Source organism: Papio anubis, chromosome 10 (genome assembly GCF_008728515.1).
Source record: "Papio anubis isolate 15944 chromosome 10, Panubis1.0, whole genome shotgun sequence".
Lineage (NCBI taxonomy): Eukaryota > Metazoa > Chordata > Mammalia > Primates > Cercopithecidae > Papio > Papio anubis.
The window spans coordinates 114,335,344-114,356,396 of record NC_044985.1 but is presented as its reverse complement, the minus strand read 5'-3'; the positions used below and the strand labels follow the sequence as shown (position 1 = coordinate 114,356,396).

At 39.8% G+C, this 21,053-nt stretch overlaps 1 protein-coding gene across 12 annotated transcripts in view; it reads left to right on the top strand.

Moving 5' to 3' along the window:
- The window catches only part of LOC103876586 (nuclear autoantigen Sp-100-like), a 30,240-nt gene extending 26,264 nt beyond the window's left edge, over nt 1-3,976 (top strand). For 9 of the 12 annotated variants that reach the window (XM_031651592.1, XM_031651594.1, XM_031651590.1 and 6 more), the window contains one exon: nt 1,299-1,959. In XM_031651592.1, coding sequence (XP_031507452.1) covers nt 1,299-1,453 — 155 coding nt within the window. In that variant the 3' untranslated portion in view covers nt 1,454-1,959. The other 3 variants (XR_004176651.1, XM_031651595.1, XM_031651591.1) reach the window with 3 other exon arrangements.
- The last annotated feature ends 17,077 nt before the right edge of the window (nt 3,977-21,053 follow it).

Sequence of the window (21,053 nt, the reverse complement as noted above, 5' to 3'; positions counted from 1 at the left end):
GCTGGGACTACAGGTGCCCACCACCATGCCTGGCTAATTTGTTGTATTTTTACTAGAGACGGGGTTTTACCCTGTTAGCCAGGATGGTCTCGATCTCCTGACTTCATGATCCGCCTGCCTCGGCCGCCCAAAGTGCTGGGATTACAGGCGTGAGCCACCGTGCCTGGCCCTTAAGGTCTTTATTAATGATTAAGTTAATTAAGTGAAGAACACAAAATTCAGCCAAGACATTTATCAGTTAGTAAATAAGAATGACAGGTAAAGGGAAAAGAGAAAAACAAAATAGAGTTCAAGGTAAAAAGATAAACACAGAGAGAAAAACAGAAAGTAAGAAATGTATCTGCAGTGAGGCAGTATGGAAGAAGGTGAAATTTAGTGCTAGAGTGATCCTCTGAAGTCAACTGGGGAGAGAGAGAGGAAGAGGGGTACCATAAGGCTTTTTTGAGGGAAAAAGATGGAAATTCTTCAAAGATCACTATTTGTTCTAGGGGCAAAGCTATCCAGATCCCAAAATTGGGTGCAACCTAGTTTTGTGCTCCTGGAAGACATCCAGATGGCAAGGAAGGCATGTAACCAAGCCCCTGAAATAATCTGTAAGGCTGGTGGAGGGTATAATAATCAGTAAGCTTGATGTGGTGACACTGTATGAGTCACAGCACAGGTGACAGGCTGGGTGTGTGGTCAGAGTCCCACGTGGTGGCCCAGGGAGCTCGGATGAATGCTGGGAGACGTGGATTCTGGTGCTTAGTTCAGGGAGCTTCTGCATGACAGAGGAAAGTCAGTGGGGAAATGGAAAAGTACAGAGAGACCTGGGAGTGGGAGAAGTGGCTCAGAGGAGACGTGGAGGGTAGGTATGTAGAGCAAGAAAGCCAGGGGAGAGTGATAGAGGTGCAAGGAAGTAAAAGAGGCAGAAACAGAAAACGCCAGAGTGAGGACCAACAGATTGAGAAACAAAGAGGGAGAAGCTGCAAGAAAGAAGCAGGAGTGGAGAAATGGACAGAGACAATGGGAAGGGGAAGGAGAGAGAGGGAGTAAGGAAATGGAGAGCAAGACACTCAAAGCTGGCCACTGTGGCCATTTGTCCCCAGCCTCAGGGTCTAGTTTCAGTGACTGGAGCACCAGGACCCTGCGTCTCAGTATTCCGCAGGAGCACTGTAACTGTGCTGGGTAGGGACATTCCTACCTGCAAGTCACACAAGCTCCCGGGTCTTTCCTGGTGTCCCTAATTGTGTGTTTCCTGCTGTGTTGGCTCCTGGGTCCCACACTGAGACCCTAAGGGATTTTGTTCCTTTGTGCAGTGATCAGCAGTGAAGACTCTGATTCCTGTGAGGGCGAAGAGACCCTGGAAGCCTCCAGCTCAGCATCAATGCCCAGGCCTGGGGAGAAGGACAAGGACCATTTGTGCGGGGCTCTAGGACCTCAGATGTCTGAGTTCAGGGCATCTGCTTCCTGATGCGTTTCAACTGGAGTACACTCCGTAGATCCAGTTATCTCTTTTTCTGCTCTCACCTCACCTGGCACTTTGGGAAATGGGGGAGGCAATCTTCATTGACTATGGGTGCTCTGGTATTGACATTAGGTTAGAAAGAAGCCAGGATATTTTGTTGTTTTTCCTTTTCACATTAATCTGGTTTGAATTTGTGTCCCCACTCAAGTCTCATGTGGAATTGTAATCCTCAGGGTTGGAGGAGGGGCCTGGTGGGAGGTGATTGACTCATGGTGGTTGACTCCCCTCTTGCTGTTCTTGTGATGGTGAGTGAGTGCTCATGAAATCTGGTTGTTTAAAAGTGTGTGGCACTTCCGCCTTCACACCCTGTCTCCTGCTCCACCATGTGAAGATGTGCCTGCTTCCCCTTCACCTTCTGCCATGATTGTAAATTCCCAGAGGCCTCCCCGGCCCTGCTTCCTGTACAGCCTATGGAACTATGAGTTAATCAAACCTCTTTTCTTCATAAACTACCCAGTCTCAGGTAGTTCTTTATAGCAATGCAAGAACAGACTAATACAGAAAATTGGTACTGGGAGAGGGGCATTGCTATAAAGATACCTGAAAATGTGGAAGCAGCTTTGGAACGGGTAATGGGCAGAGGTTGGAACAGTTTGGAGAGCTTAAAAGAAGACAGAAAGATGAGGGAAAGTTTGGAACATGCTAGAGACTTGTTAAATTGTTGTGACCAAAATGCTGATTGTGATATGGACGGTGAAGTCCAGGCTGAAGTGGTCTCAGACAGAGATGAGGAACTTATTAGGAAATGGAGTAAAGGTCACTCTTGCTATGCTTTACCAAAGAGACGGGTGGCATTGTGCCCCTATTCTAGGAATCCGTGGAACTTTGAACTTGAGAGAGGTGATTTACGGCATCTGGTGGAAGAAATTTCTAAGCAGCAAAGCATTCAGTATGTGACCTGGCTGCTTCTAACAGCATATGGCCATATGTGTGAGCAAAAAGATGATCTGAAATGGGAACTTATATTTAAAAGGGAAGCAGAGCATAAAAGTTTGGAAATTTTGCAGCCTGACCACGTGGTAGAAAAGAAAAACCCATTTTCTGCAGAGGATTTCAAGTTGGCTGCAGAAATTTGCATAAGTAAAGAGGAGCCAAATGTTGATAGCTGAGATAATAGGGAAAATGCCTTGAAGGCATTTCAGAGACCTTTGCGGCAGCCCCTCCCATCACAGGCCTAGAGGCCCAAGAGGGAAGAATGGTTCTGTGGGCCAAGTCCAGGGCCCCACTGCTCTTTACAGCCTTGAGACATGGCATCCTGCATTGCCACTGCACAGTTCCAGCTGTGGCTAAAATGGGCCAAGGTACTGTTCAGGGCATTGCTTCAGGGGGTACAAGCCCCAAGCCTTGGCAGCCTCCATGTGATATTAAGCCTGCGGGTACACAGAGTGCAAAAGTTGAGCCTTGGGTGCCTCCACCTAGATCTCAGAGGATGTATGGAAAATCTGGATGTCCAGGCAGAAGTCTGCTTCAGGGGGCAAAGCGATTATGTAGAACCTCTGCTAGGGCAGTGCAGAGGGGAATATGGGGTTGGAGCCCCCACACAGATTTCCCACTGGAGCACTGCCTAGTGGAGCTGTGAGAAGAAGGCCACCATCCTCCAGACCCCAGAATGGTAGATCCACTGACAGTTTGCACCGTGCACATGGAGAAACCACAGGCACCCAACATCAGCCTATGAAAGCAGCTGAGGGTGTTGTACTCTGCAGAGCCACAGGGGTGGAGATGTCCAAGGCCTTAGGAGCCTACCCCTTGCATCAGTGTGGCCTGGATGTGAGATATAGAGTCAAAGGAAATTATAGGTTTGAGATTGAATGACTTTCCTGCTGGGTTTCAGACTTGCACGGGGTCATAGTCCCTTGTTTTCACCAATTTCTCCCATGTGGAATGGGTACATTTACCCAATGTCTGTACCCCCATTGTATCTTGAAAACAACTAACTTGTTTTTGATTTTACAGGTTCACAGGCTGAAGGATCTTACCTTGTCTCACGAGACTTTTGATTATGGACTTTTGTGTTAATGCTGAAATGAGTTAAGACTGGGGGTCTGTTGACTGTTGAGAAGGGATAATTTTATTTTGCAATGTGAGAAGGACATGAGATTTGGGAGGGGCCAGGGGAGGAATCATGTGGTTTGGATTTGTGTCCCTGCCCAAATTTCATATTGAATTGTAATCCCCCGCACTGGAGGAGATGCTTGGAGGAAGGTGATTGGATCATGGGGGAGGACATCCCCCTTGGTGTTCTCTTGATAATGAGTGAGTTCTCATGAGATTTGGTTTTTCAAAAGTGGGTAGCACTTCTCCCTCCCTTCACTCTTTCTCTCCTGCTTCACCATGGTAAAATGTACTTGCTTTCCTTTTGCCATCTTCCATGATTGTAAGTTTCCTGAGGCTTCTTGGCTGTGCCTCCTTTAGAGCCTGTGGAACTGTGAGTCAATTAGACCTCTTTTCTTCATAAATTACCCAGTCTCAGGTAGTCCTTTATAGCAATGCGAGAACAGACTAATACACACGTGATCAGCCCTACTGTGGTATACTTTAAAAAATACATAGTTGATCTTTGTCCCCAGTTCCTGGCACAAAGTCCCTAAACTCTTGGAAATTCCAAAATGATGGGTGTCTTATAAGTACCAACCACGTGACTGGAAGATTAGAATTTTCAACCCCAAACCTTGACGTCTGGGGAGAAGAGAAGGGCAGAAGATTGAGGTCAATTGCCAGTGGCAAGTGATTTAATCAATCTTGCCAACATAATGAAACCTTGATAAAAACCCCTGAACGACAGGGTTCAGGGAGCTTCTGAATTGGTGAATGCATTTATGTGTTGGGAGGTAGGGTTGAGGCTCACCTGGAGAGGTCATGAAAGCTCTGTCCCTCCTTCCCCACCTTGCCCTATATTTGGTTCTTTCTGAGGTTTTATTTTTTTCCATGCAACAAAACCTTTATTAACATTTTGAGCAGGTTTAACTGTTTACTGAAACTGGTAATTTCCAAACTTAAGTTGGGGCAAATCGCTATAGTGCAGAGTAGTGCCATCATTGGGCACTGCGAATGCAAGAGTGAAGAATTAATGTGGATCACTTGAAGTCAGGAGTTTGAGGCCAGCCTAGCCAACATGGTGAAACCCCATCTCTACCAAAAACAAAATACAAAAATTAGCCAGCTGTGGTGGTGCACGCCTGTAATCCCAGCTACTCAGGAGGCTGGGGATGCCTTCTTTATCCTGGATCTTGGCCTTCACATTTTTCATGGTGTCCCTGGGCTCCACCTCCAGGGTGATTGTCTTGCTGATCAAGGTTGTCATGAAGATTTTCATTTTGACCTGTGAATGGATATGAGGATGCTGCAAATTGCCAATCACAACCAGCCACCAGAACGCCTCCACACGCTCACTCAACAAAGCCAGTCATCCCTCAGTTGTGTTCTTTATAATAAAACTAATCATAAGTAGAATACTTTCTGAGTTCTGTGAATGATTCTAAGGAATTACCCAACCTGAGGGAAGTCCTGTGAACCCCCAAAGTTGTAGTCTTCTCCACAGAAATGTGGGTGGCCTGGTCACCCCATTCATGGCTGTTATCTACAGTAGGGCAGTCTTGTGGGACTGACATCTTAGCCTGTGGGGTCAATGCCAGCTCTGGGTAGTGCCAGAGTTGGCATTGACCCCAACTTTCAGAGATTTGGGTAGGCTGTGTAACATTAAATAGACCCTGAACATTTGTAATTGCTAAAATAAATAATTAAATTGAATTGTTGGATACTCAGTTGGTTTCAGAGAAGTTAAAGAACTGATTGGTTTCGGAAGAATACTTTTGTTGTTGGAAAAGATGCCACACATTTGGTGTCAGAAAAAAACACATACCTATTCATATTGAGGTACTTCTTTTATGTATTGATTTCCACCCCAAACAACCCTCATCATCTAAAGATCACAAAAAAGTAATTTTTGATTGCATGATATATAATATTATCATCAAAAATTTGAAAAGACCTGAAATACCCAAATAATAGTCTTTCTGATAGGTGTTCAGCATACCATCGGCTTATTTACAAACTTTTTTCAAAACAATTTTGGAAATAACATCTTTTTGTATCTTTACAACACTCATAACGGGTAGGCAGAGTAACTTGTCATTATCCTTGTTTTATAGATGCGGAAACATAAGCATATAAGTGTTTAAAGATCTTTTACAAAGTCACATGGAGAATTGAGGACAGAGCTAGTACCAGAAACAGATAGGCCTGAGTCTCAGTTCAGCGGATGACTGTTTTCTTTAGAAAGAAGAGAGGAAAATAGTAATCAAACATGTTTGCAGTGTTAATTGTTACAGAGTTCATAACTTTATTTTTTATTTACTATTATTTTTAATTTTTTTTAGACAGAGTTTCACTCTTGTTGCCCAGGCTGGAGTGTAGTGGTGCGATCTTGGCTCCTTGCAACCTCCGCCTCCTGGGTTCAAGCGATTCTCCTGTCTCAGCCTCCCGAGCAGCTGGGATTACAGGTGCCTGCCACCACACCTGGCTAATTTTTGTATTTTTAGTGGGGATGGGGTTTCATCATGTTGGCCAGGCTGGTTTTGAACTCCTCACCTCAGGTGATCCACCCACCTCAGCCTCCCAAAGTGCGGGGATTACAGGTGTGAGCCACCGTGGCCAGCTGATTTATGACTTTATTAACCAGCAACTGTTTCTCTTCCATGGATTTTATGAACAAAATTAATTTGGAAATACATACTAGGTATGATGTCAAATAAGGTAAGTCAATGTAAAAATGTACATATTTTTCTTACGAAAGACTCATTTTAATTGTTTGCTACATTTTTGATAAGTAAAAAAAGCATTTTTTAAATGGGAGTTCCCACCATGTATTTTTGTTTTTGTTTTTGTTTTGAGACAGGGTCTTCTCTGTCACCCAGTCTGGAGTGCTGTAGAGTGAACATGGCTCACTGCAGCCTTGACCTTCTGGGCTCAAGTGATCCTCCCATCTCAGCCTCCTACATAGCTGGGACCGAAGGTGCACGCCACAACACCCAGCGAATTTTTCAAATTTTTGTAGATATGAGGTCTTGCTATGCTGCCCAGGCTAGTCTTAAACTTCTGGGCTCGAGGTATCCTCCCACCTTATCCTCCCAAAGTGTTGGGATTATAGGCCTGAGCCACTGTCCCTGGCCTTTACCATCTAGTTTTAAGAGCTGTAGAATGTCTTAAACACTAGAAGTCTATTTGTTACATATGAAAACCATTCAAACAGGTTCTATTCTGGGTTAAGGGAGGTTGAGTGGGACTGGGGGCAAGGAGGGAGGAGGAGAGATCCCCATACCCATTCAGGGATCCATCTTCAAACATTGCCCCAGGCAAGAAATAGAAGCAGAAGAAATGTGTGTGATTTTTGACAGCAAGTTTCCTTAAAGAGTAAGAAAGTGTTTGTTCAAAAAAGAGGATTCTGGGTAAGCATATTTGATTAAAAAAATAAAAAGGAGGATTGTTACGATTTTTTTTTTCTTTGCCGCACAGTGTTTTATTTTCTGAAACTTCCACAGTGGGGTGTTGTGACTTTATATAGCTGAAGCAAGTTCTTTTTTTTTTGTTTTTTTAGATGGAGTCTCGCTCTGTAGCCCAGGCTGGAGTGCAGTGGTGCCATCTCGGCTCACTGCAACCTCTGCCTCCCAGGTTCAAGCAATTCTCCTGCCTCAGCCTCCTGAGTAGCTGGGATGACAGGCATGTGCCACGATGCCCAGCTAATTTTTGTATTTTTAGTAAAGACGGGGTTTCACCATGTTGGCCAGGCTGGTCTTGAACTCCTGACCTCATGCTCCACCTGCCTCGGCCTCCCAAAGTGCTGGGATTACAGGCAAGAGCCACCATGTCCAGCTTAGCTACAGCAAGTTCTTAGGAGAAGTATTGTTTCCTGTTAACTTTGCAGGTGACTTTGTATCTATTAATCCAGTCTCATGAATAGCAGGGCAGATTTTTATTTTATATTTTCTCATTTTACTTTTTATTTGTCATTGAACACATGGTGGTTTATCAAAGCGTTTTGCAAAAAACTCTGTAACTTTACAACAATCATGAAATGTAAGCAGAATGAATTACTGATTGCCCTGTTTTATACAAGACAAAACCAAAGCCCACAGATGCTTAAGGTGACTTTTCTCTCCTCTTTTTACAATGCCAAATAGGGAATTAAAGGAAGAGCTGGAATTACCAGCTTTGATTGCTAGAATTCATTTTTATAGCTGTCATTTGCCTTAGAAAGGTAGAGATACACAGAGAGAAATGACCATCACATGATCTTGTTTCTGTTTTCCTCTCATTGCTTTGTAATTACCTGGCTATTGGGGAGAAATCTCTGAAAATGCATGTTAGGAAAAGAAGTATGTCCAAATCAGAATTCTTGGTATACAAATGAACTTAAAAAAATTTCTATGAAACATTAAATATGATTGTTTGTGAAATCATTCACAAGTAAAACAAAAAATTCTAAACAGTGTAGATTAATGTTTTTTGTTAGTTAGGGTACACTATGTTATATTAAATAGACCCTGAACTTTTGTAATTGCTAAAATAAATAGGAATTAATTCTTGCTTTGTGGACAATCTACAGTGTTCCAGGTCATGAGTGGAGTTGTGGGGGGCATTGGGAGAGAGGTTAGGGGTCTGTAACCCCCATAGTCATTTAGACACTTAGGATGCTGGAGGCTCTGCCATTTTTGACATTTTAACACTTATCTTCCAAGATGATGCAGGGAGACAAAAAGAATAAGAGTCAGAAGAGGTGTGTAGAGACAAGTAGGAAGGGTAAGTAGCAGAATGGCAGTGAGGTGTAGGAACATGGCAAGCAGGATGACAAAGCAGAACTGCCCGTGGTAGGTAAAGTTTTCTCTGTCTCTCGCAATAGTGCTGCTGCCACATTAACCTCTGCTGTTGAGATGTGTCTGAGAGTCACACCAGAGTGGTGTCAGGTGGGCCTGGTCCTACTCCTGAGTTCCTGGAGCTTCCCAGGTGTCCCTAGTCTTGTTACGCGATTTCCTTTTGTGTTGGCTCCTTGGGCACCACTTAAAACCTCCGAGGGGTTTTATTTCTCTGTTTAGAGTTTAGTAGGGGTTACTCTGCAAGTGACTAATAGAGTAATAGGAAACCTCTAGCTCAGCACCAAGAAGTGGTCCAGGCAAGGAAGATGCCAAATGTCCACAAACAGGGCTTGAAATTAGAATTACTGTTTCCTGATTAAATTTACTCTGATTGCAATTCATTTTATCCGGGTATCTCAGTTTTTTTTTTTTTTTTTTTTTTTTTTTCCTGCTGCTATAAAAGAATACCTGAGACTAGGTAATTTGTAAAGAAAAGAAATTTATTTCTTAATTCTGGAGGCCAGGAAGTCCAATATCAAGGTGCTGGCATCTGGTGAGGGTCTTCTTGCTATGTCATTCTGTGGTGGAAGGCGGAAGGGGAAGAGAATGTGAAAGAGAAAGGGGAAGTGAGCAGAAACTGTGCTATTAGGAACCCACTCTCAAAATAACTAACCTACTCCCAGGATAATAGAGTTAATCCACTCATTAAAAACAGAACCTCACGACCTAATTACTTCTTAAAGATCCCAGTTCTCAGTGCTGTTGCATTGGGGTTAAGTTTCCAACACATGAACTTTGGGGAACACAGTCAAACCATAGTACTAGGTGTTTGGGGGAAATAATGATAAACAATCAATAACTTTAAACTCATGTTAACAGAATGCTTTCTATTGTCATTTAGTCACAACCTTGAAAAGACCTCGAAAGACAGCTGAAATTACTACCTAGAATTTACAGAAAGAAATGTTTTAGATGAATCACTTTCAGACAGATATAATAGTTTTTATACATGTCATATAATTTTAATAATTTAAAAATTTGTTTTGCCTTTTAAAAAACATTTTTTATTGAAGTATAACATACTTACCAGAAAACATACAAACCATAAGCCTACAGAATAATTATCACACAATGAACATACCCATGCTACCACTATAGAAATCAAGATAGAAACCGATCACCCCAGAAACCACTCGATGACCCCTCCCAACCACCAGACTCCCCCTCCTTTCCAAAGACAAAAACACTATCCTGATTCTCAAAAACAGAAGCCTGCAACAATGTGGATGAATCTCACAAATGTTAAGTTCAAGTGAAAGAAGTCAGACATAGAAGATTACTTTTTATAAATTCCACTTATATATTAAAATGTACCACAGTGTTTTTACCCATTCTACTGTTGATAGACCTTTGGATTAATTTCAGTGCTGAAGTATTATGAATAGTGTTGTTATGAATATTGGCAAACATGCCTGCATTCCTGTTGACTATGTATGCCTGAGTGAAACTGCTGAATTATTGAGTATATATATGTCCAACTTTAAAAGAGTATGCCAGTTTTCCAGTGTGATTGCATCAACTACTGACGTTACCACTATCAGTTTATAGAAGTTCCAATTTTTTCATATCCTTGTCAACATTTGGTATTGGCAATTTTTTTTAGCCAATTTAGGTGTGTAGTGATATTTCATTGTGATTTGAATTTGCATTTCCCTAATTGCTAATGAGATAGAGCACTTTCGTGTGTTTAGACTGACCTTGGGAATATCCACTTTTGTGAAGTGCCTATTCAAGTATCTTTACTTTTGGGGTTGACTGCATTTCTCATGTTGAAGTATAAGGGTCCTTTAGATACTCTGAATATGAGCCTTTGTTTGGATAAATAGGCTTCAAAAATGTTTGTCTACTCTTCGATTTGCATTTTCATGGTCTTAATGGTATTTTTTAAGGACATTTTTTACTTTTAGTGTAGTCCCGTATGTAAATTATTTCCTTTATGGTTAAGTGCTTTTTGCATTCTGTTTAAGAAATCTGGCCAGGTGCAGTGGCTCACACCTGCAATCCCAACACTTTGGGAGGCTGAGGTGGGCGGATCACCTGAGGTCAAGAGTTCAAGACCAGTCTGGTCAACATGGCAAAACCCCGTCCCTACTCAAAATACAAAAATTAGCTGGGCGTGGAGGTGCACACCTGTAATCCCAGCTACTTGGGAGGCTGAGGCATGAGAATTGCTTGAACCCAGGAGGCAGAGGCTGCAGTGAGCTGAGATCGTGCCACTGCAATCCATCCTGGGCAACAGAAGAGACTCCATCTCACAAACAACAACAACAACAACAACAAACACTTTTCCTACCCACCCAGAGGTTATGAAGATATTATTTTAGATTATCTTCTCAAAATACTATTGATTTATTTTTTACATTTTTATCTAAAATCCACCAGTAATTGCTTGGTGTGGATTAGAGGGTCTGGATTTCTTTTTCCTCAAGATTTATTAGATGTAGGTATCCAAGTAACTGAGTACTGTCTTTGCCACACAGTTTTGCCCTGTCACCTTTGTAGTAAATCAACTGTCCAAATATGCATGAGTCTTTTCTTTCCACTGACTTATTTTCTATCTTTGAGACAATACCATTTAATTAGAGTAGCTTTATTTAAATCTTGATATCTTGTAGTGAAGTCCTTTAGTTTTGTTCACCTTTTTCAAATTGTCTGGGTTATTTCCAGTTCTTTGCATTCCCATATTACATGTTAGAATCAACTGGTCAATTTCCGCAAAAATGCTGTTGATGTTTCAAATGGAAACAATATGTGTTGTTTCTATAGATCTTTTTGAGGAGAATGGACAATATTCATTTTCCAATCCCTGAACATAATATATCCTTCTATTTACTCAGGTCTTCTTTAATTTTTCTCAACAATGTTCTAGAACTTTCTGTATAGATTTTTACACATCATTTGTTACATTTGTTTTCGTATGTTCTTTTCAGTAGTATGGAAAATGTATATTTCAACACTTTGTGTAGTAACTGTTCTTGGTTTGTAAAAAGCATTTCATTTTTGTAACTTGACACAGATCTAGAAAACCTGCCAAACTATTTATTAATTTTAGTGATTTACTGATAGATTCTTTTGGATTTTCAGTGTATTCTATTTCACCATCTGTGAAAAATAAGTTTCATATGTTTGTTTTTGGTCCTTTACCATATATTTATTTTCTTTGAGTTTCTGCACCAGCAAAGACCTCCAGTACGATGCTGAATAAAAGGGGTAATAGGAGCACTGTGCCTTGGTCTCATCATCATCAGAAAGCTTTCAACTTTCCATCGAGTGTGAAGTATGCTGTGGGTATTTTTTTTTTCTTTTAGAGACAGAGTCTCACTCTGTCACCTAGGCTGGCGTGCAGTGGTGCGATCTCAGCTCACTGCAAACTCCACCTCCTGAGTTCAAGTGATTCTCCTGCCTCAACCTCCTGAGTAGCTGGGATTACAGGTGCCACCATGCCCGGCTAATTTTTGTATTTTTAGTAGAGATGGGGTTTCACCATGTTGGTCGGGCTGGTCTCAGACTCCTGACCTCGTGATCTGCCCGCCTCGGCTTCCCAAAGTGCTGGGATTACACGCGTGAGACACTGTGCCCAGCCATGCTGTAAGTATTTTATGGATACCCTCTATTAAATTAGGGAAGTGTCCTTCAATTCCTAGTTCGCTAAGTTTTTCTTAAAAGAATCATGAATGGATATTGACTTTTTTTTTTTTTTCCCCCAGACAGGGTCTCACTCTGTCACCCAGGCTGGAGTGTGGTGACACCATCATGGCTCACTGCAACCTCTGCCTCCAGGCTCAGGTGATCCTCCTGCCTCAGCCTCCTGAGTAGCAGGAACCACAGGTGTGTGCCACCAATCCCAGCTAATTTTTTCTTTGTATTTTTTGTAGAGATGGGGTTTCATCATGTTGCCCAGGCTGGTCTCAAACTCCTTGATTCAAGTGATCCACCTGCCTCTGCCTCCCAAAATGCTGGGAGTACAGGTGTGAGCCATTGTGCTCATCTTGATTTTTATTGAATGTTTTTCTGGACCTATGAACATGATCAAATGGCTTTTCTCCTGTAATCTGTTAATGAATTTTATTACATTTATTTATTTATTTGTTTGTTTGTTTCTTTGTTTGACAAGGTCTTGTTCTGTTGCCCAGGCTGGTGTGCAGTGGCATGATCTAGGTTGATTGTAACCTCCGCCTCCTGGGTTCAGGTGATCCTCCTACCTCAACCTCCTGAGTAGCTGGGACTACAGGTGCACGCCACCACACCTGGCTAAGTTTTGTATTTTTAGTAGAGATGGAGTTTTACCATGTTGGCCAGGCTGGTCTCGAACTCCTGACCTCAAGTGATCAGCCCGCCTTAGCCTCCCAAAGTGGTGGGATTACAGATGTAAGCCACTGCGCCTGGCCCACTGATTGATTTTTGAATGCTAAACCAATCTTGCATTTCTGAAATAAACCTAGCTATGTCATAAGAATTATACTTTTTAATATGTAACTGGCTTTATTTTTAATTTTGGGGAGTTTTACAACCATATTCATGAAAGAGATTCTTGTTTGAAATCATTAGGTTCTTGTTTTGCCCTCCTCAGAGTTTGGAATCATGATTATACTGGTCTCACAAAACAATCAGTAGTTATTTCTTCTGTTTCTATTCTATGGAAGTAGTTGATAAAGTTTGGTGTATTATCTTCCTTAAATGCTTGATAAATACATCACTTAAGCCATCTGGCCTGAAAAATTTATTGAAGAGAGGTTTTAAATTATACATTCAATTTTTTAATAGTTACAGAACAATTATAGAAAAAAATAGAAAAAATTTCTATTTTTGCATTTGCCAATATTGTAAATTGTGTTTTTAATTTAAACTTTCCGATTGTTTGGCATACAGTTGATCATATTATCCTGAGATATTTTAATGTCTTTAGAATATGTATTGATATATTCTTTTTTCCCCCAGTATTTGTTCTTGTGACCCTTGCCTTAAGAAAAGTCTAGTCTTACTAGGAACTTACTAATTTTACAGCTGTTTCAAAGAGCTAACTTTAGACTTTCACTTTGTTGAGCCCCTTTCTTGAATGCTTGTTTTCTAATCAGTTTCTTTCTTAACTTTTTTCATATCTCTACCTTTGGATGCTCAGATCATTGATTTTTAGCTTTTCTTTTTTTTTTTTTCCTCAGACCTTGCAGGGATGGATCTTCTTTTCTAACAAATGCATTTAAGGCTATAATTTTTCTTTCTTAAGTTTTGCTTTTGGTGAATCTCATAAGTTTTGATATGTCATATTTTTATTATTTAGGAATTGTTTTCTGAATTCAATTATAATTTTTTCTTTGATCTATGAGGTGTTTATTAGTTTATTTGTTAATTTCCATTTACATGAGGAATTTTCTTTTTGTTATTGATTTTTAGCTTTGTTTTGTATTGTCAGAGAATGTACTTGGCACAATTTTAGTGTTTTGAAATTTGAGACTTACTATGTGTCCCAACATTTGTCATTTTTATATGTTCCATGTGTACTTAAAAAGAATGCACATTTGAAGTTGTTGGGTATATTGCTTTTATCTATGTCAATTAAGTCAAGTTTGTTAATCACATGGTTCAGATTTTCTACATCCTTACTGATTTTTTGCTTGTGCCATCAGCGACTGAGGTGAGTTATAAGATTCCACTTTGGTAGTGGATTTGTCTATTTCTCCTTTCAGTCTTGTCAGTCATTGCTTTATATATTTTGTGATTTTTCTGTTAGGTATCAATAAATGTAGAATTATCTTTTGTGTGTGTTGAATCTCCTATCGTTATGTAATGTCTGTCTTTATCCCTAATGATTTTTTTGCTTAAAAGTCTACACCAGTGTAGAAAAAATTTTTTTTCTTTACTCCCTTAGGTTTAATGCCTGGGACCTATACATTAAACTGACAAAAGACAGATTAACAGGAGAAAAGGCACAGAAATTTTATTTAAAGTTAATATTTTTACATGGCAAAGGAAACCTCATAGCAGAAAATAAAAACCCCAAAGAAATGAATTGACTGGAGGCTTATATACTATTTTAACAAAGAGCAATAACTTGTGGAGATGTAGCAATACAAAGGAAAAAGGGATTTGGGCTAAGAGTGGTAAATTATGGGAAAGTGACTAAGAAATATATGGAGAAAACTAATGGGAGATAAGGGTTATTTCAGTGGGGTTTGTTTGTACAGATTCATCATGACTTCCACTCCTTGAGTCTGGTGATAAGAATGTTCTATTCCTGGCAAGGGATGGCACCTTTCTTAGGCATAAAGGTGTAAGGAAGATACCCCTTTCTGCATCTGCTGTTTCTCAGTTGCCTTTAGCTCAAAATAATCAACATGGCAAAGTGGCATATTTTGGGGTGATATGTTCTGATACCATTCACTAGCTTTATATTTTTTTGAAACAACTTAGTGTTTGCATATTATATCTTATTCCATCTTTTTATTTTTAGCTTATGTATCTTCATATATTTAATCATGTCTCTTGTAAGCAGCCTATAGGTTTTCTTTAATCCAGTATGACAATGTTTGCCTTTTTGTTTGTTTGTTTGTTTGTTTTTGAGACGGAGTCTTGCTCTGTCATCCAGGCTGGAGTGCAATGGCATGATCTCGGCTCACTGCAACCTCCAGCTCCTGGGTTCAAGCAATTCTCATGCCTCGGCCTCCCGAGTAGCTGGGACTACAGGCACACGCCACCATGCCTAGCTAATTTTTTTTGTATTTTTAGTAGAGATGGGGTCTCACCATGTTGGCTGGGCTGGTCTCGAACTCCTGACCTTGTGATACACCTGCCTCGGCCTCCCAAAGTGTTGGGATTACAGGTGTGAGCCACTGCGCCTGGCCTATGTTTGCCTTTTAATTGGAGAAGTTGTTTCATTTACTTTCAGTGTAGCTACTAATATATTTAGGTTTAAATCTACCATCTTCCTACTTGTTTTCTATTTGTCTTACCTGTTTTATGTTCGTTTTCTTCTTCTTACTTCTTTATTGGATTAAATTAAAATTACATTATTATAGTCATTTTTGGTTTATCAATGCCTAATAAACATTAATGCTCTTACAATTTTCTAGACAACATAAGGGCTTTACACATTCCTATTTTAGATTTCTCCTGCCATTTTATAAATCTTATAGATATTAGAAGTAAATCTACTTTGGGAAAAGCCACTTGGAAAAGAGAAAAGCCAATAAAACTCTTAATACTCATATAAAAATATTTTTCTTTACAAAAGAATTATTCTAATTGTTTGCTGTATATGTTACAAATAGAAAATAATTCCTTTTGGTTTTGGAAGATTCATATGATAATAATACTTAACTTGCTTCGTAGTAGTTAGATTAGGCTATCTACTCTAACAAATAGACCCCGGTATATATAAAATGCTCAAGCAAAATTTAAGTTTATTTCTTTTAAAACAGTCTCATGGGTTACAAGTTGGTGAGTTGGGAGGGTTGTTGGGTTATTGAGGGCTCTCTTCCATGTAATTATGCAAGGTCTCAGACTGATGGAGATTTTGACACTCACGGCTTCCAAGGGTGTCTTTACTTGGAGACTGCCATCCAGTTCATGGCAGAGGAAGGACTGTGGGGCAGCACATGTAAGAAGTTTTTATGGGTCAGCCTTGGAGCTAGGCACATGTCTTCCTCAGATGTTCCTTTATCTAGTACGTAGTCATAGGCCGCTCCTACCTGCAAGAATTCCTGGAAAATATAGTTTAACTGTGTGCCCTGGAAGAAGATGAAAACACAGTTTGGGTAAACAGCTAGCTGTCTCTCCTATACGCTTTCTATCTTTTTTTTTTTTTTTTTTTTTTGAGACTGAGTCTGGCTCTGTCGCCCAGGCTGGAGTGCACTCAAGTGTCACCCCTCTTCCCATCTTCCCACATATAGAACCTCCTCACCCTCTTTCTTCCTGACCCTCCCTTACAGGCGATAACACAAACTCCCACGTAATTACTGCACACAGGCCAATATCCACTTACTTTGTGTGAAGTACAGTTCTTCCTATCAGGTCTGGATGATGTTCTTTATGTTTTGGTGACTTTTTAATAAGGTTGTCTTCCCTTACCCCACTTCCAATATACAGTGTTTGATCAGTGACAGAGTAACCCCAATACAACTACTATCTAGGAAATGGAAAAATGAGAGATATACAGTGGCCAATGGTCTATTTTCTAAATCTATTGGGCTGTGATTAAAGGGGTTCCTCTCCTCTAGCAGTGGAGGAAATTGGAAATTTCTTGACTTTGATTCTGCTCTCTTGAAATAATTCTCCTGACCCTGTCCTCTTTTTTTTTTTTTTTTTCATTTTCTCTTTTAATTTCCTTCTTGGCCACCTCTGAAGTATCCACTGGGGAACACACCCTTCTATAGCACTGTATATACTCACAGCTTTTTTTCTGCATGTTTCAGTTTGGATGCCTAAACGTTTTATTAAGCCTTGAACAGTCCTTGAAAAGTTCTTTATGTTCAGGTTTATGGTTCTTTCAGTGATTTTATTAAAGCTTGGATGGCTTTTCACTGATTTCTTATCCGTGAATTCCACATATTTATAACAACATCTAGAGTTCTTTTCTAAACTTAATCCGTAAGCCTGATTTATTTCTTAACTTTTCCCTCCCAAACCAGATTTCTCTCTTAGTTGAATGGTACTCCCTTGAGGCTATCTGATGCCAGGGGATTAAGTGTCAAGACTTTGCTTACTTTGAAATTTACCTCAGTGCTCAATTCCTCTGTTTAATCAAGAAACTCTAACTAGCTTTTTTTTTGCTTAAAGCCTCTTTCAGTCTCATCTCTTACTCTTCAGAGTTCAGAATCTTTTGGCTTCTCCAACTCTTCGAGAACCCACTTTTCTATACTCTCTCGAGTCCCATTCACTTTTGTTTTCAAACGAGCCAATTATTGCTGGAACTGATCTCTTAACTGTAATAAGCCTTCAAACCCAGTAAGTAGTAACCAACAGACTCTATTGATACTGTTTTCCAATTCTTTTTCCTATAGCTACAGGACTTAGAGGCATTAAAAAAAAAATTTACCTTTTGTGAAGTATCATGCAAGAAATCTATCATGTTTTCCACTGCCTAAAAAAAGAAACCATTTTCCGTGCTCTGATGTCAAATTGCTGATCACTAAGCCAATGGAACATATTTTAAGTTTTTATTATGGCAACACCTCACTTCCAGTACTAGTTTCTATTTATTTATTTATTTATTTATTTAGAGGCAGGGTTTTGCTTTGTCACCCAGGTTGAAGTACAATGGCGCCATCCTAGCTCACTGCAGCCTTGAACTCCTGGACTCAAGCAATCCTCCTGGGTCAGCTGGAATTACAAGCATGGGCTACAACATTCTCATCACCAGTACCAGTTTTCATTATAACTTCTATATTCAATGTTATAGGATAATAGCTGTTAAATAGACCAAAAGCTATGTAACAGCTCAAGCAAAATTGAGGCTTGTTTTACATTTTTTGTAAACAAGGGGGTTCCCTGTTAATAGAGGATGGGGTGGATGGGCAAGGCTCTATTCCACCTGTTTGAGGACCGTGGTTGGTGGAGGCTCTAGTGCCTTTAGCACATGGTTTCCAAGGCTTCCATGTATGAGGAAAAGAGCAGATGAAGAGGAAATGTGTAGAACAATTTGAAAGGGTAGGACATCATAAGGGAACAAAGTGTAAGAAGAGCATTTCAAGACAATGCAAGGTTGCCTATTGTGGGTTAAGTTTTTCCCAGCCTCTTTGGTCATCCTCAGATGAATCAAAAAGCAGACTAATTTGGCTTGTTGGTGGGTATATTCCAGCCCAGAACTTTTCCAGGTCTTTCCTAGATTTGTTTTTTTTCTTCCTTTTTGTAATATGGCATTTTCTTCTGAGTTGGTTATCACCAAAACCCTGAAAGAATTCTATTCCTTTCTCCTATGATCAGCAGCTGTTATCCTTTAGGAAATAATGATAAAGAATAGGGTCAAGAAACAAAATTCCTCACCAAGAATTTGGCCAGGTAAAGAAGAAAAAGATTGTAATTAGGAGTCTGAACTTTCTCAGTGCATCCACATAAAAGGAATCCAAACAACTCACCGAATCTATTCTCTGCATAATTATAAACTCCATGTTTAACAAATGGAAGCTTTGATTGAGTATGTATATTCATATATTTATGTTTTATTTTAAATATGCTAGCAAAATTATGAGACTTTTTCATTTTCATTTTAAGTTCCGGGTACATGTGTAGGATGTGCAGGTTTGTTACACAGGTAAACATGTGCCATGGTGGTTTGCTGCACCTATCAACCCATAACCTAGGTATTAAGCCCAGCATGCATTGGCTATTTTTCCTAATGCTCTCCTTCCCCTCAGTCCACTCCCAACAGGTCCCAGTGTGTGGTGTTCCCCTCCCTGTGTCCATGTGATCTCACTGTTCAGCTCCGACTTATAAGTGAGAACATGTGGTGTTTGGTTTTCTGTTCTTCCATTAATTTGCTGTGGGTAATGACTTCCAGCTCCATGCCTGTTCCTGTGGAGGACATGATCGCATTCCTTTTTATGGCTGCATAGTATTCCATGGTGTATAGATACCACATTTTCTTTGTCCAGTCTATCATTGAGGCATTTGGGTTGATTCCATGTCTTTGCTATTGTGAATAGTGCTGCAATGAACATACATGTGCATGTTCTTTGATTTATATTCCTTCGGGTATATACCCAGTAATGAGATTGCTGGGTCAAATGGTATTTCTGGTTCTAGATCTTTGAGGAATCACCACACCATCTTCCACAATGGTTGAACTAATTTACATTTCCACCAACCTTGTAAAAGCATTCCTATTTCTCTGCAACCTTGCCAGCATCTGTTGTTTGTTGACTTTTTAATAATCGCCATTCTGATTGGCATGAGATGGCATCTCTCTGTGGTTTTGATTTACATTTCTCTTATGATCAGTGATGTTGAGCTTTTTTTTTCATGTTTGTTGGCCACCTGAATGTCTTTTGAGAAGTGTCTGTTCATGTCCTTTGGCCACTTTCTAATGGAGTTGATTTTTTTTTTTTTTGTAAATTTGTTTAACTTTCTTGTAGATTCTGGACATAGACCTTTGTCAGATAGATAGATTGCAAAAATTTTCTCCCACTCTGTAGGTTGCCTGTTGGCTCTGGTGATAGTTTCTTTTGCTGTGCAGAAGCTCTTTAGTTTAATTGTGAAAATGTCAGTTTTTGCTTTGGTTGCAATTGTTTTTGGTGATTTTGTCATGAAATCTTTGCCTGTGCCTATGTCCTGAGTGGTAAGGCCTAGATTTTCTTCTAGGGTTTTTATAGTTTTGAGTTTTACATTTAAGTCTTTAATCTATCTTGAGTTAATTTTTGTAAGGTATAAGGAAGGGATCCAGTTTCAATTATCTGCATATGGCTAGCCAGTTCTCCCAGCACAATGTATTAAATAGGAAATCCTTTCCCTATTGCTTGTTTTTGTCAGGTTTGTTGAAGATCAGATGGTTGTAGATGTGAGGCCTTATTCCTGAGTTCTCTATTCTGATCATTGGTCTATGTGTCTGTTTTTGTGTCAGTACCATGCTGTTTTGGTTACTATAGCCTTGTAGTATATTTTGAAGTTTGGTAGTGTAAGGCCTCCAACTTTGTTCTTTTTGCTTAGGATTGTTTTGGCTCTATGAGCTCTTTTTTTTGGTTCCATATGAACTGTAAAATACTTTCTTCTAATTTTGTGAAGAATGTCCACAGTAGTTTAATCGGGATAGCATTGAATCTATAAATTACTTTGGGCAGTAGCTATTTTCACAATATTGATTCTTCCTATCCATGAGCGTGAAATGTTTTTCCATTTGTTTGTGTCCTCTCTAATTTCCTTGAGCAGTGGTTTGCAGTTCTCCTTGAAGAGGTCCTTCACTTGCCTTATTAGCTGAATTCCTAGGTATTTTATTCTTTTTGTAGCAATTGCGAATGGGAGTTCATTCATGATTTGGCTCTCTGCTTGCCTGTTGTTTGTGTATAGGAATGCTTGTGACTTTTGCACATTGATTTTGTATCCTGATAATTTGCTGAAGTTGCTTATCAGCTTAAGAAGCTTTTGGGCTGAGACGATGGGGTTTTCTAGACATAGGATTATGTCATCTGCAAACAAAGACAATTTGACTTCCTCTCTTCATTTGAATACCCTTTATTTCTTTCTCTTGCCTGATCGCCCTGGCTAGAACTTCCAACACTATGTTGAATAGGAGTAGTGAGAGAGGGCATCTTTGTCTTGTGCCAGTCTTCAAGGGGAATACTTCTAGTTTTGCCAATTCAGTTTGATATTGGCTGTGGATTTGTCATAAATAGCTCTTATTATTTTGAGATATGTTCCTTCAATGCTTAGTTTATTGAGAGTTTTAAACATGAAGGGATGTCAAATTTTATTGAGGGCCTTTTCTATGTGTATTGAGATAATCATGTTGTTTTTGTCTTTAGATTTATTTACGTGATGAATTATGCTTATTGATTTGCATATATTGAACCAGCCTTGCATCTTGGGGATGAAGCCTACTTGATCGTGGTAGATAAGCCTTTTGATGTGCTGTTGTATAAATGACACATAGTCATGCCTCTTAATACTGAAGTTTTGACTTTATGGTGTGATTTCTACATCTGTTTGTG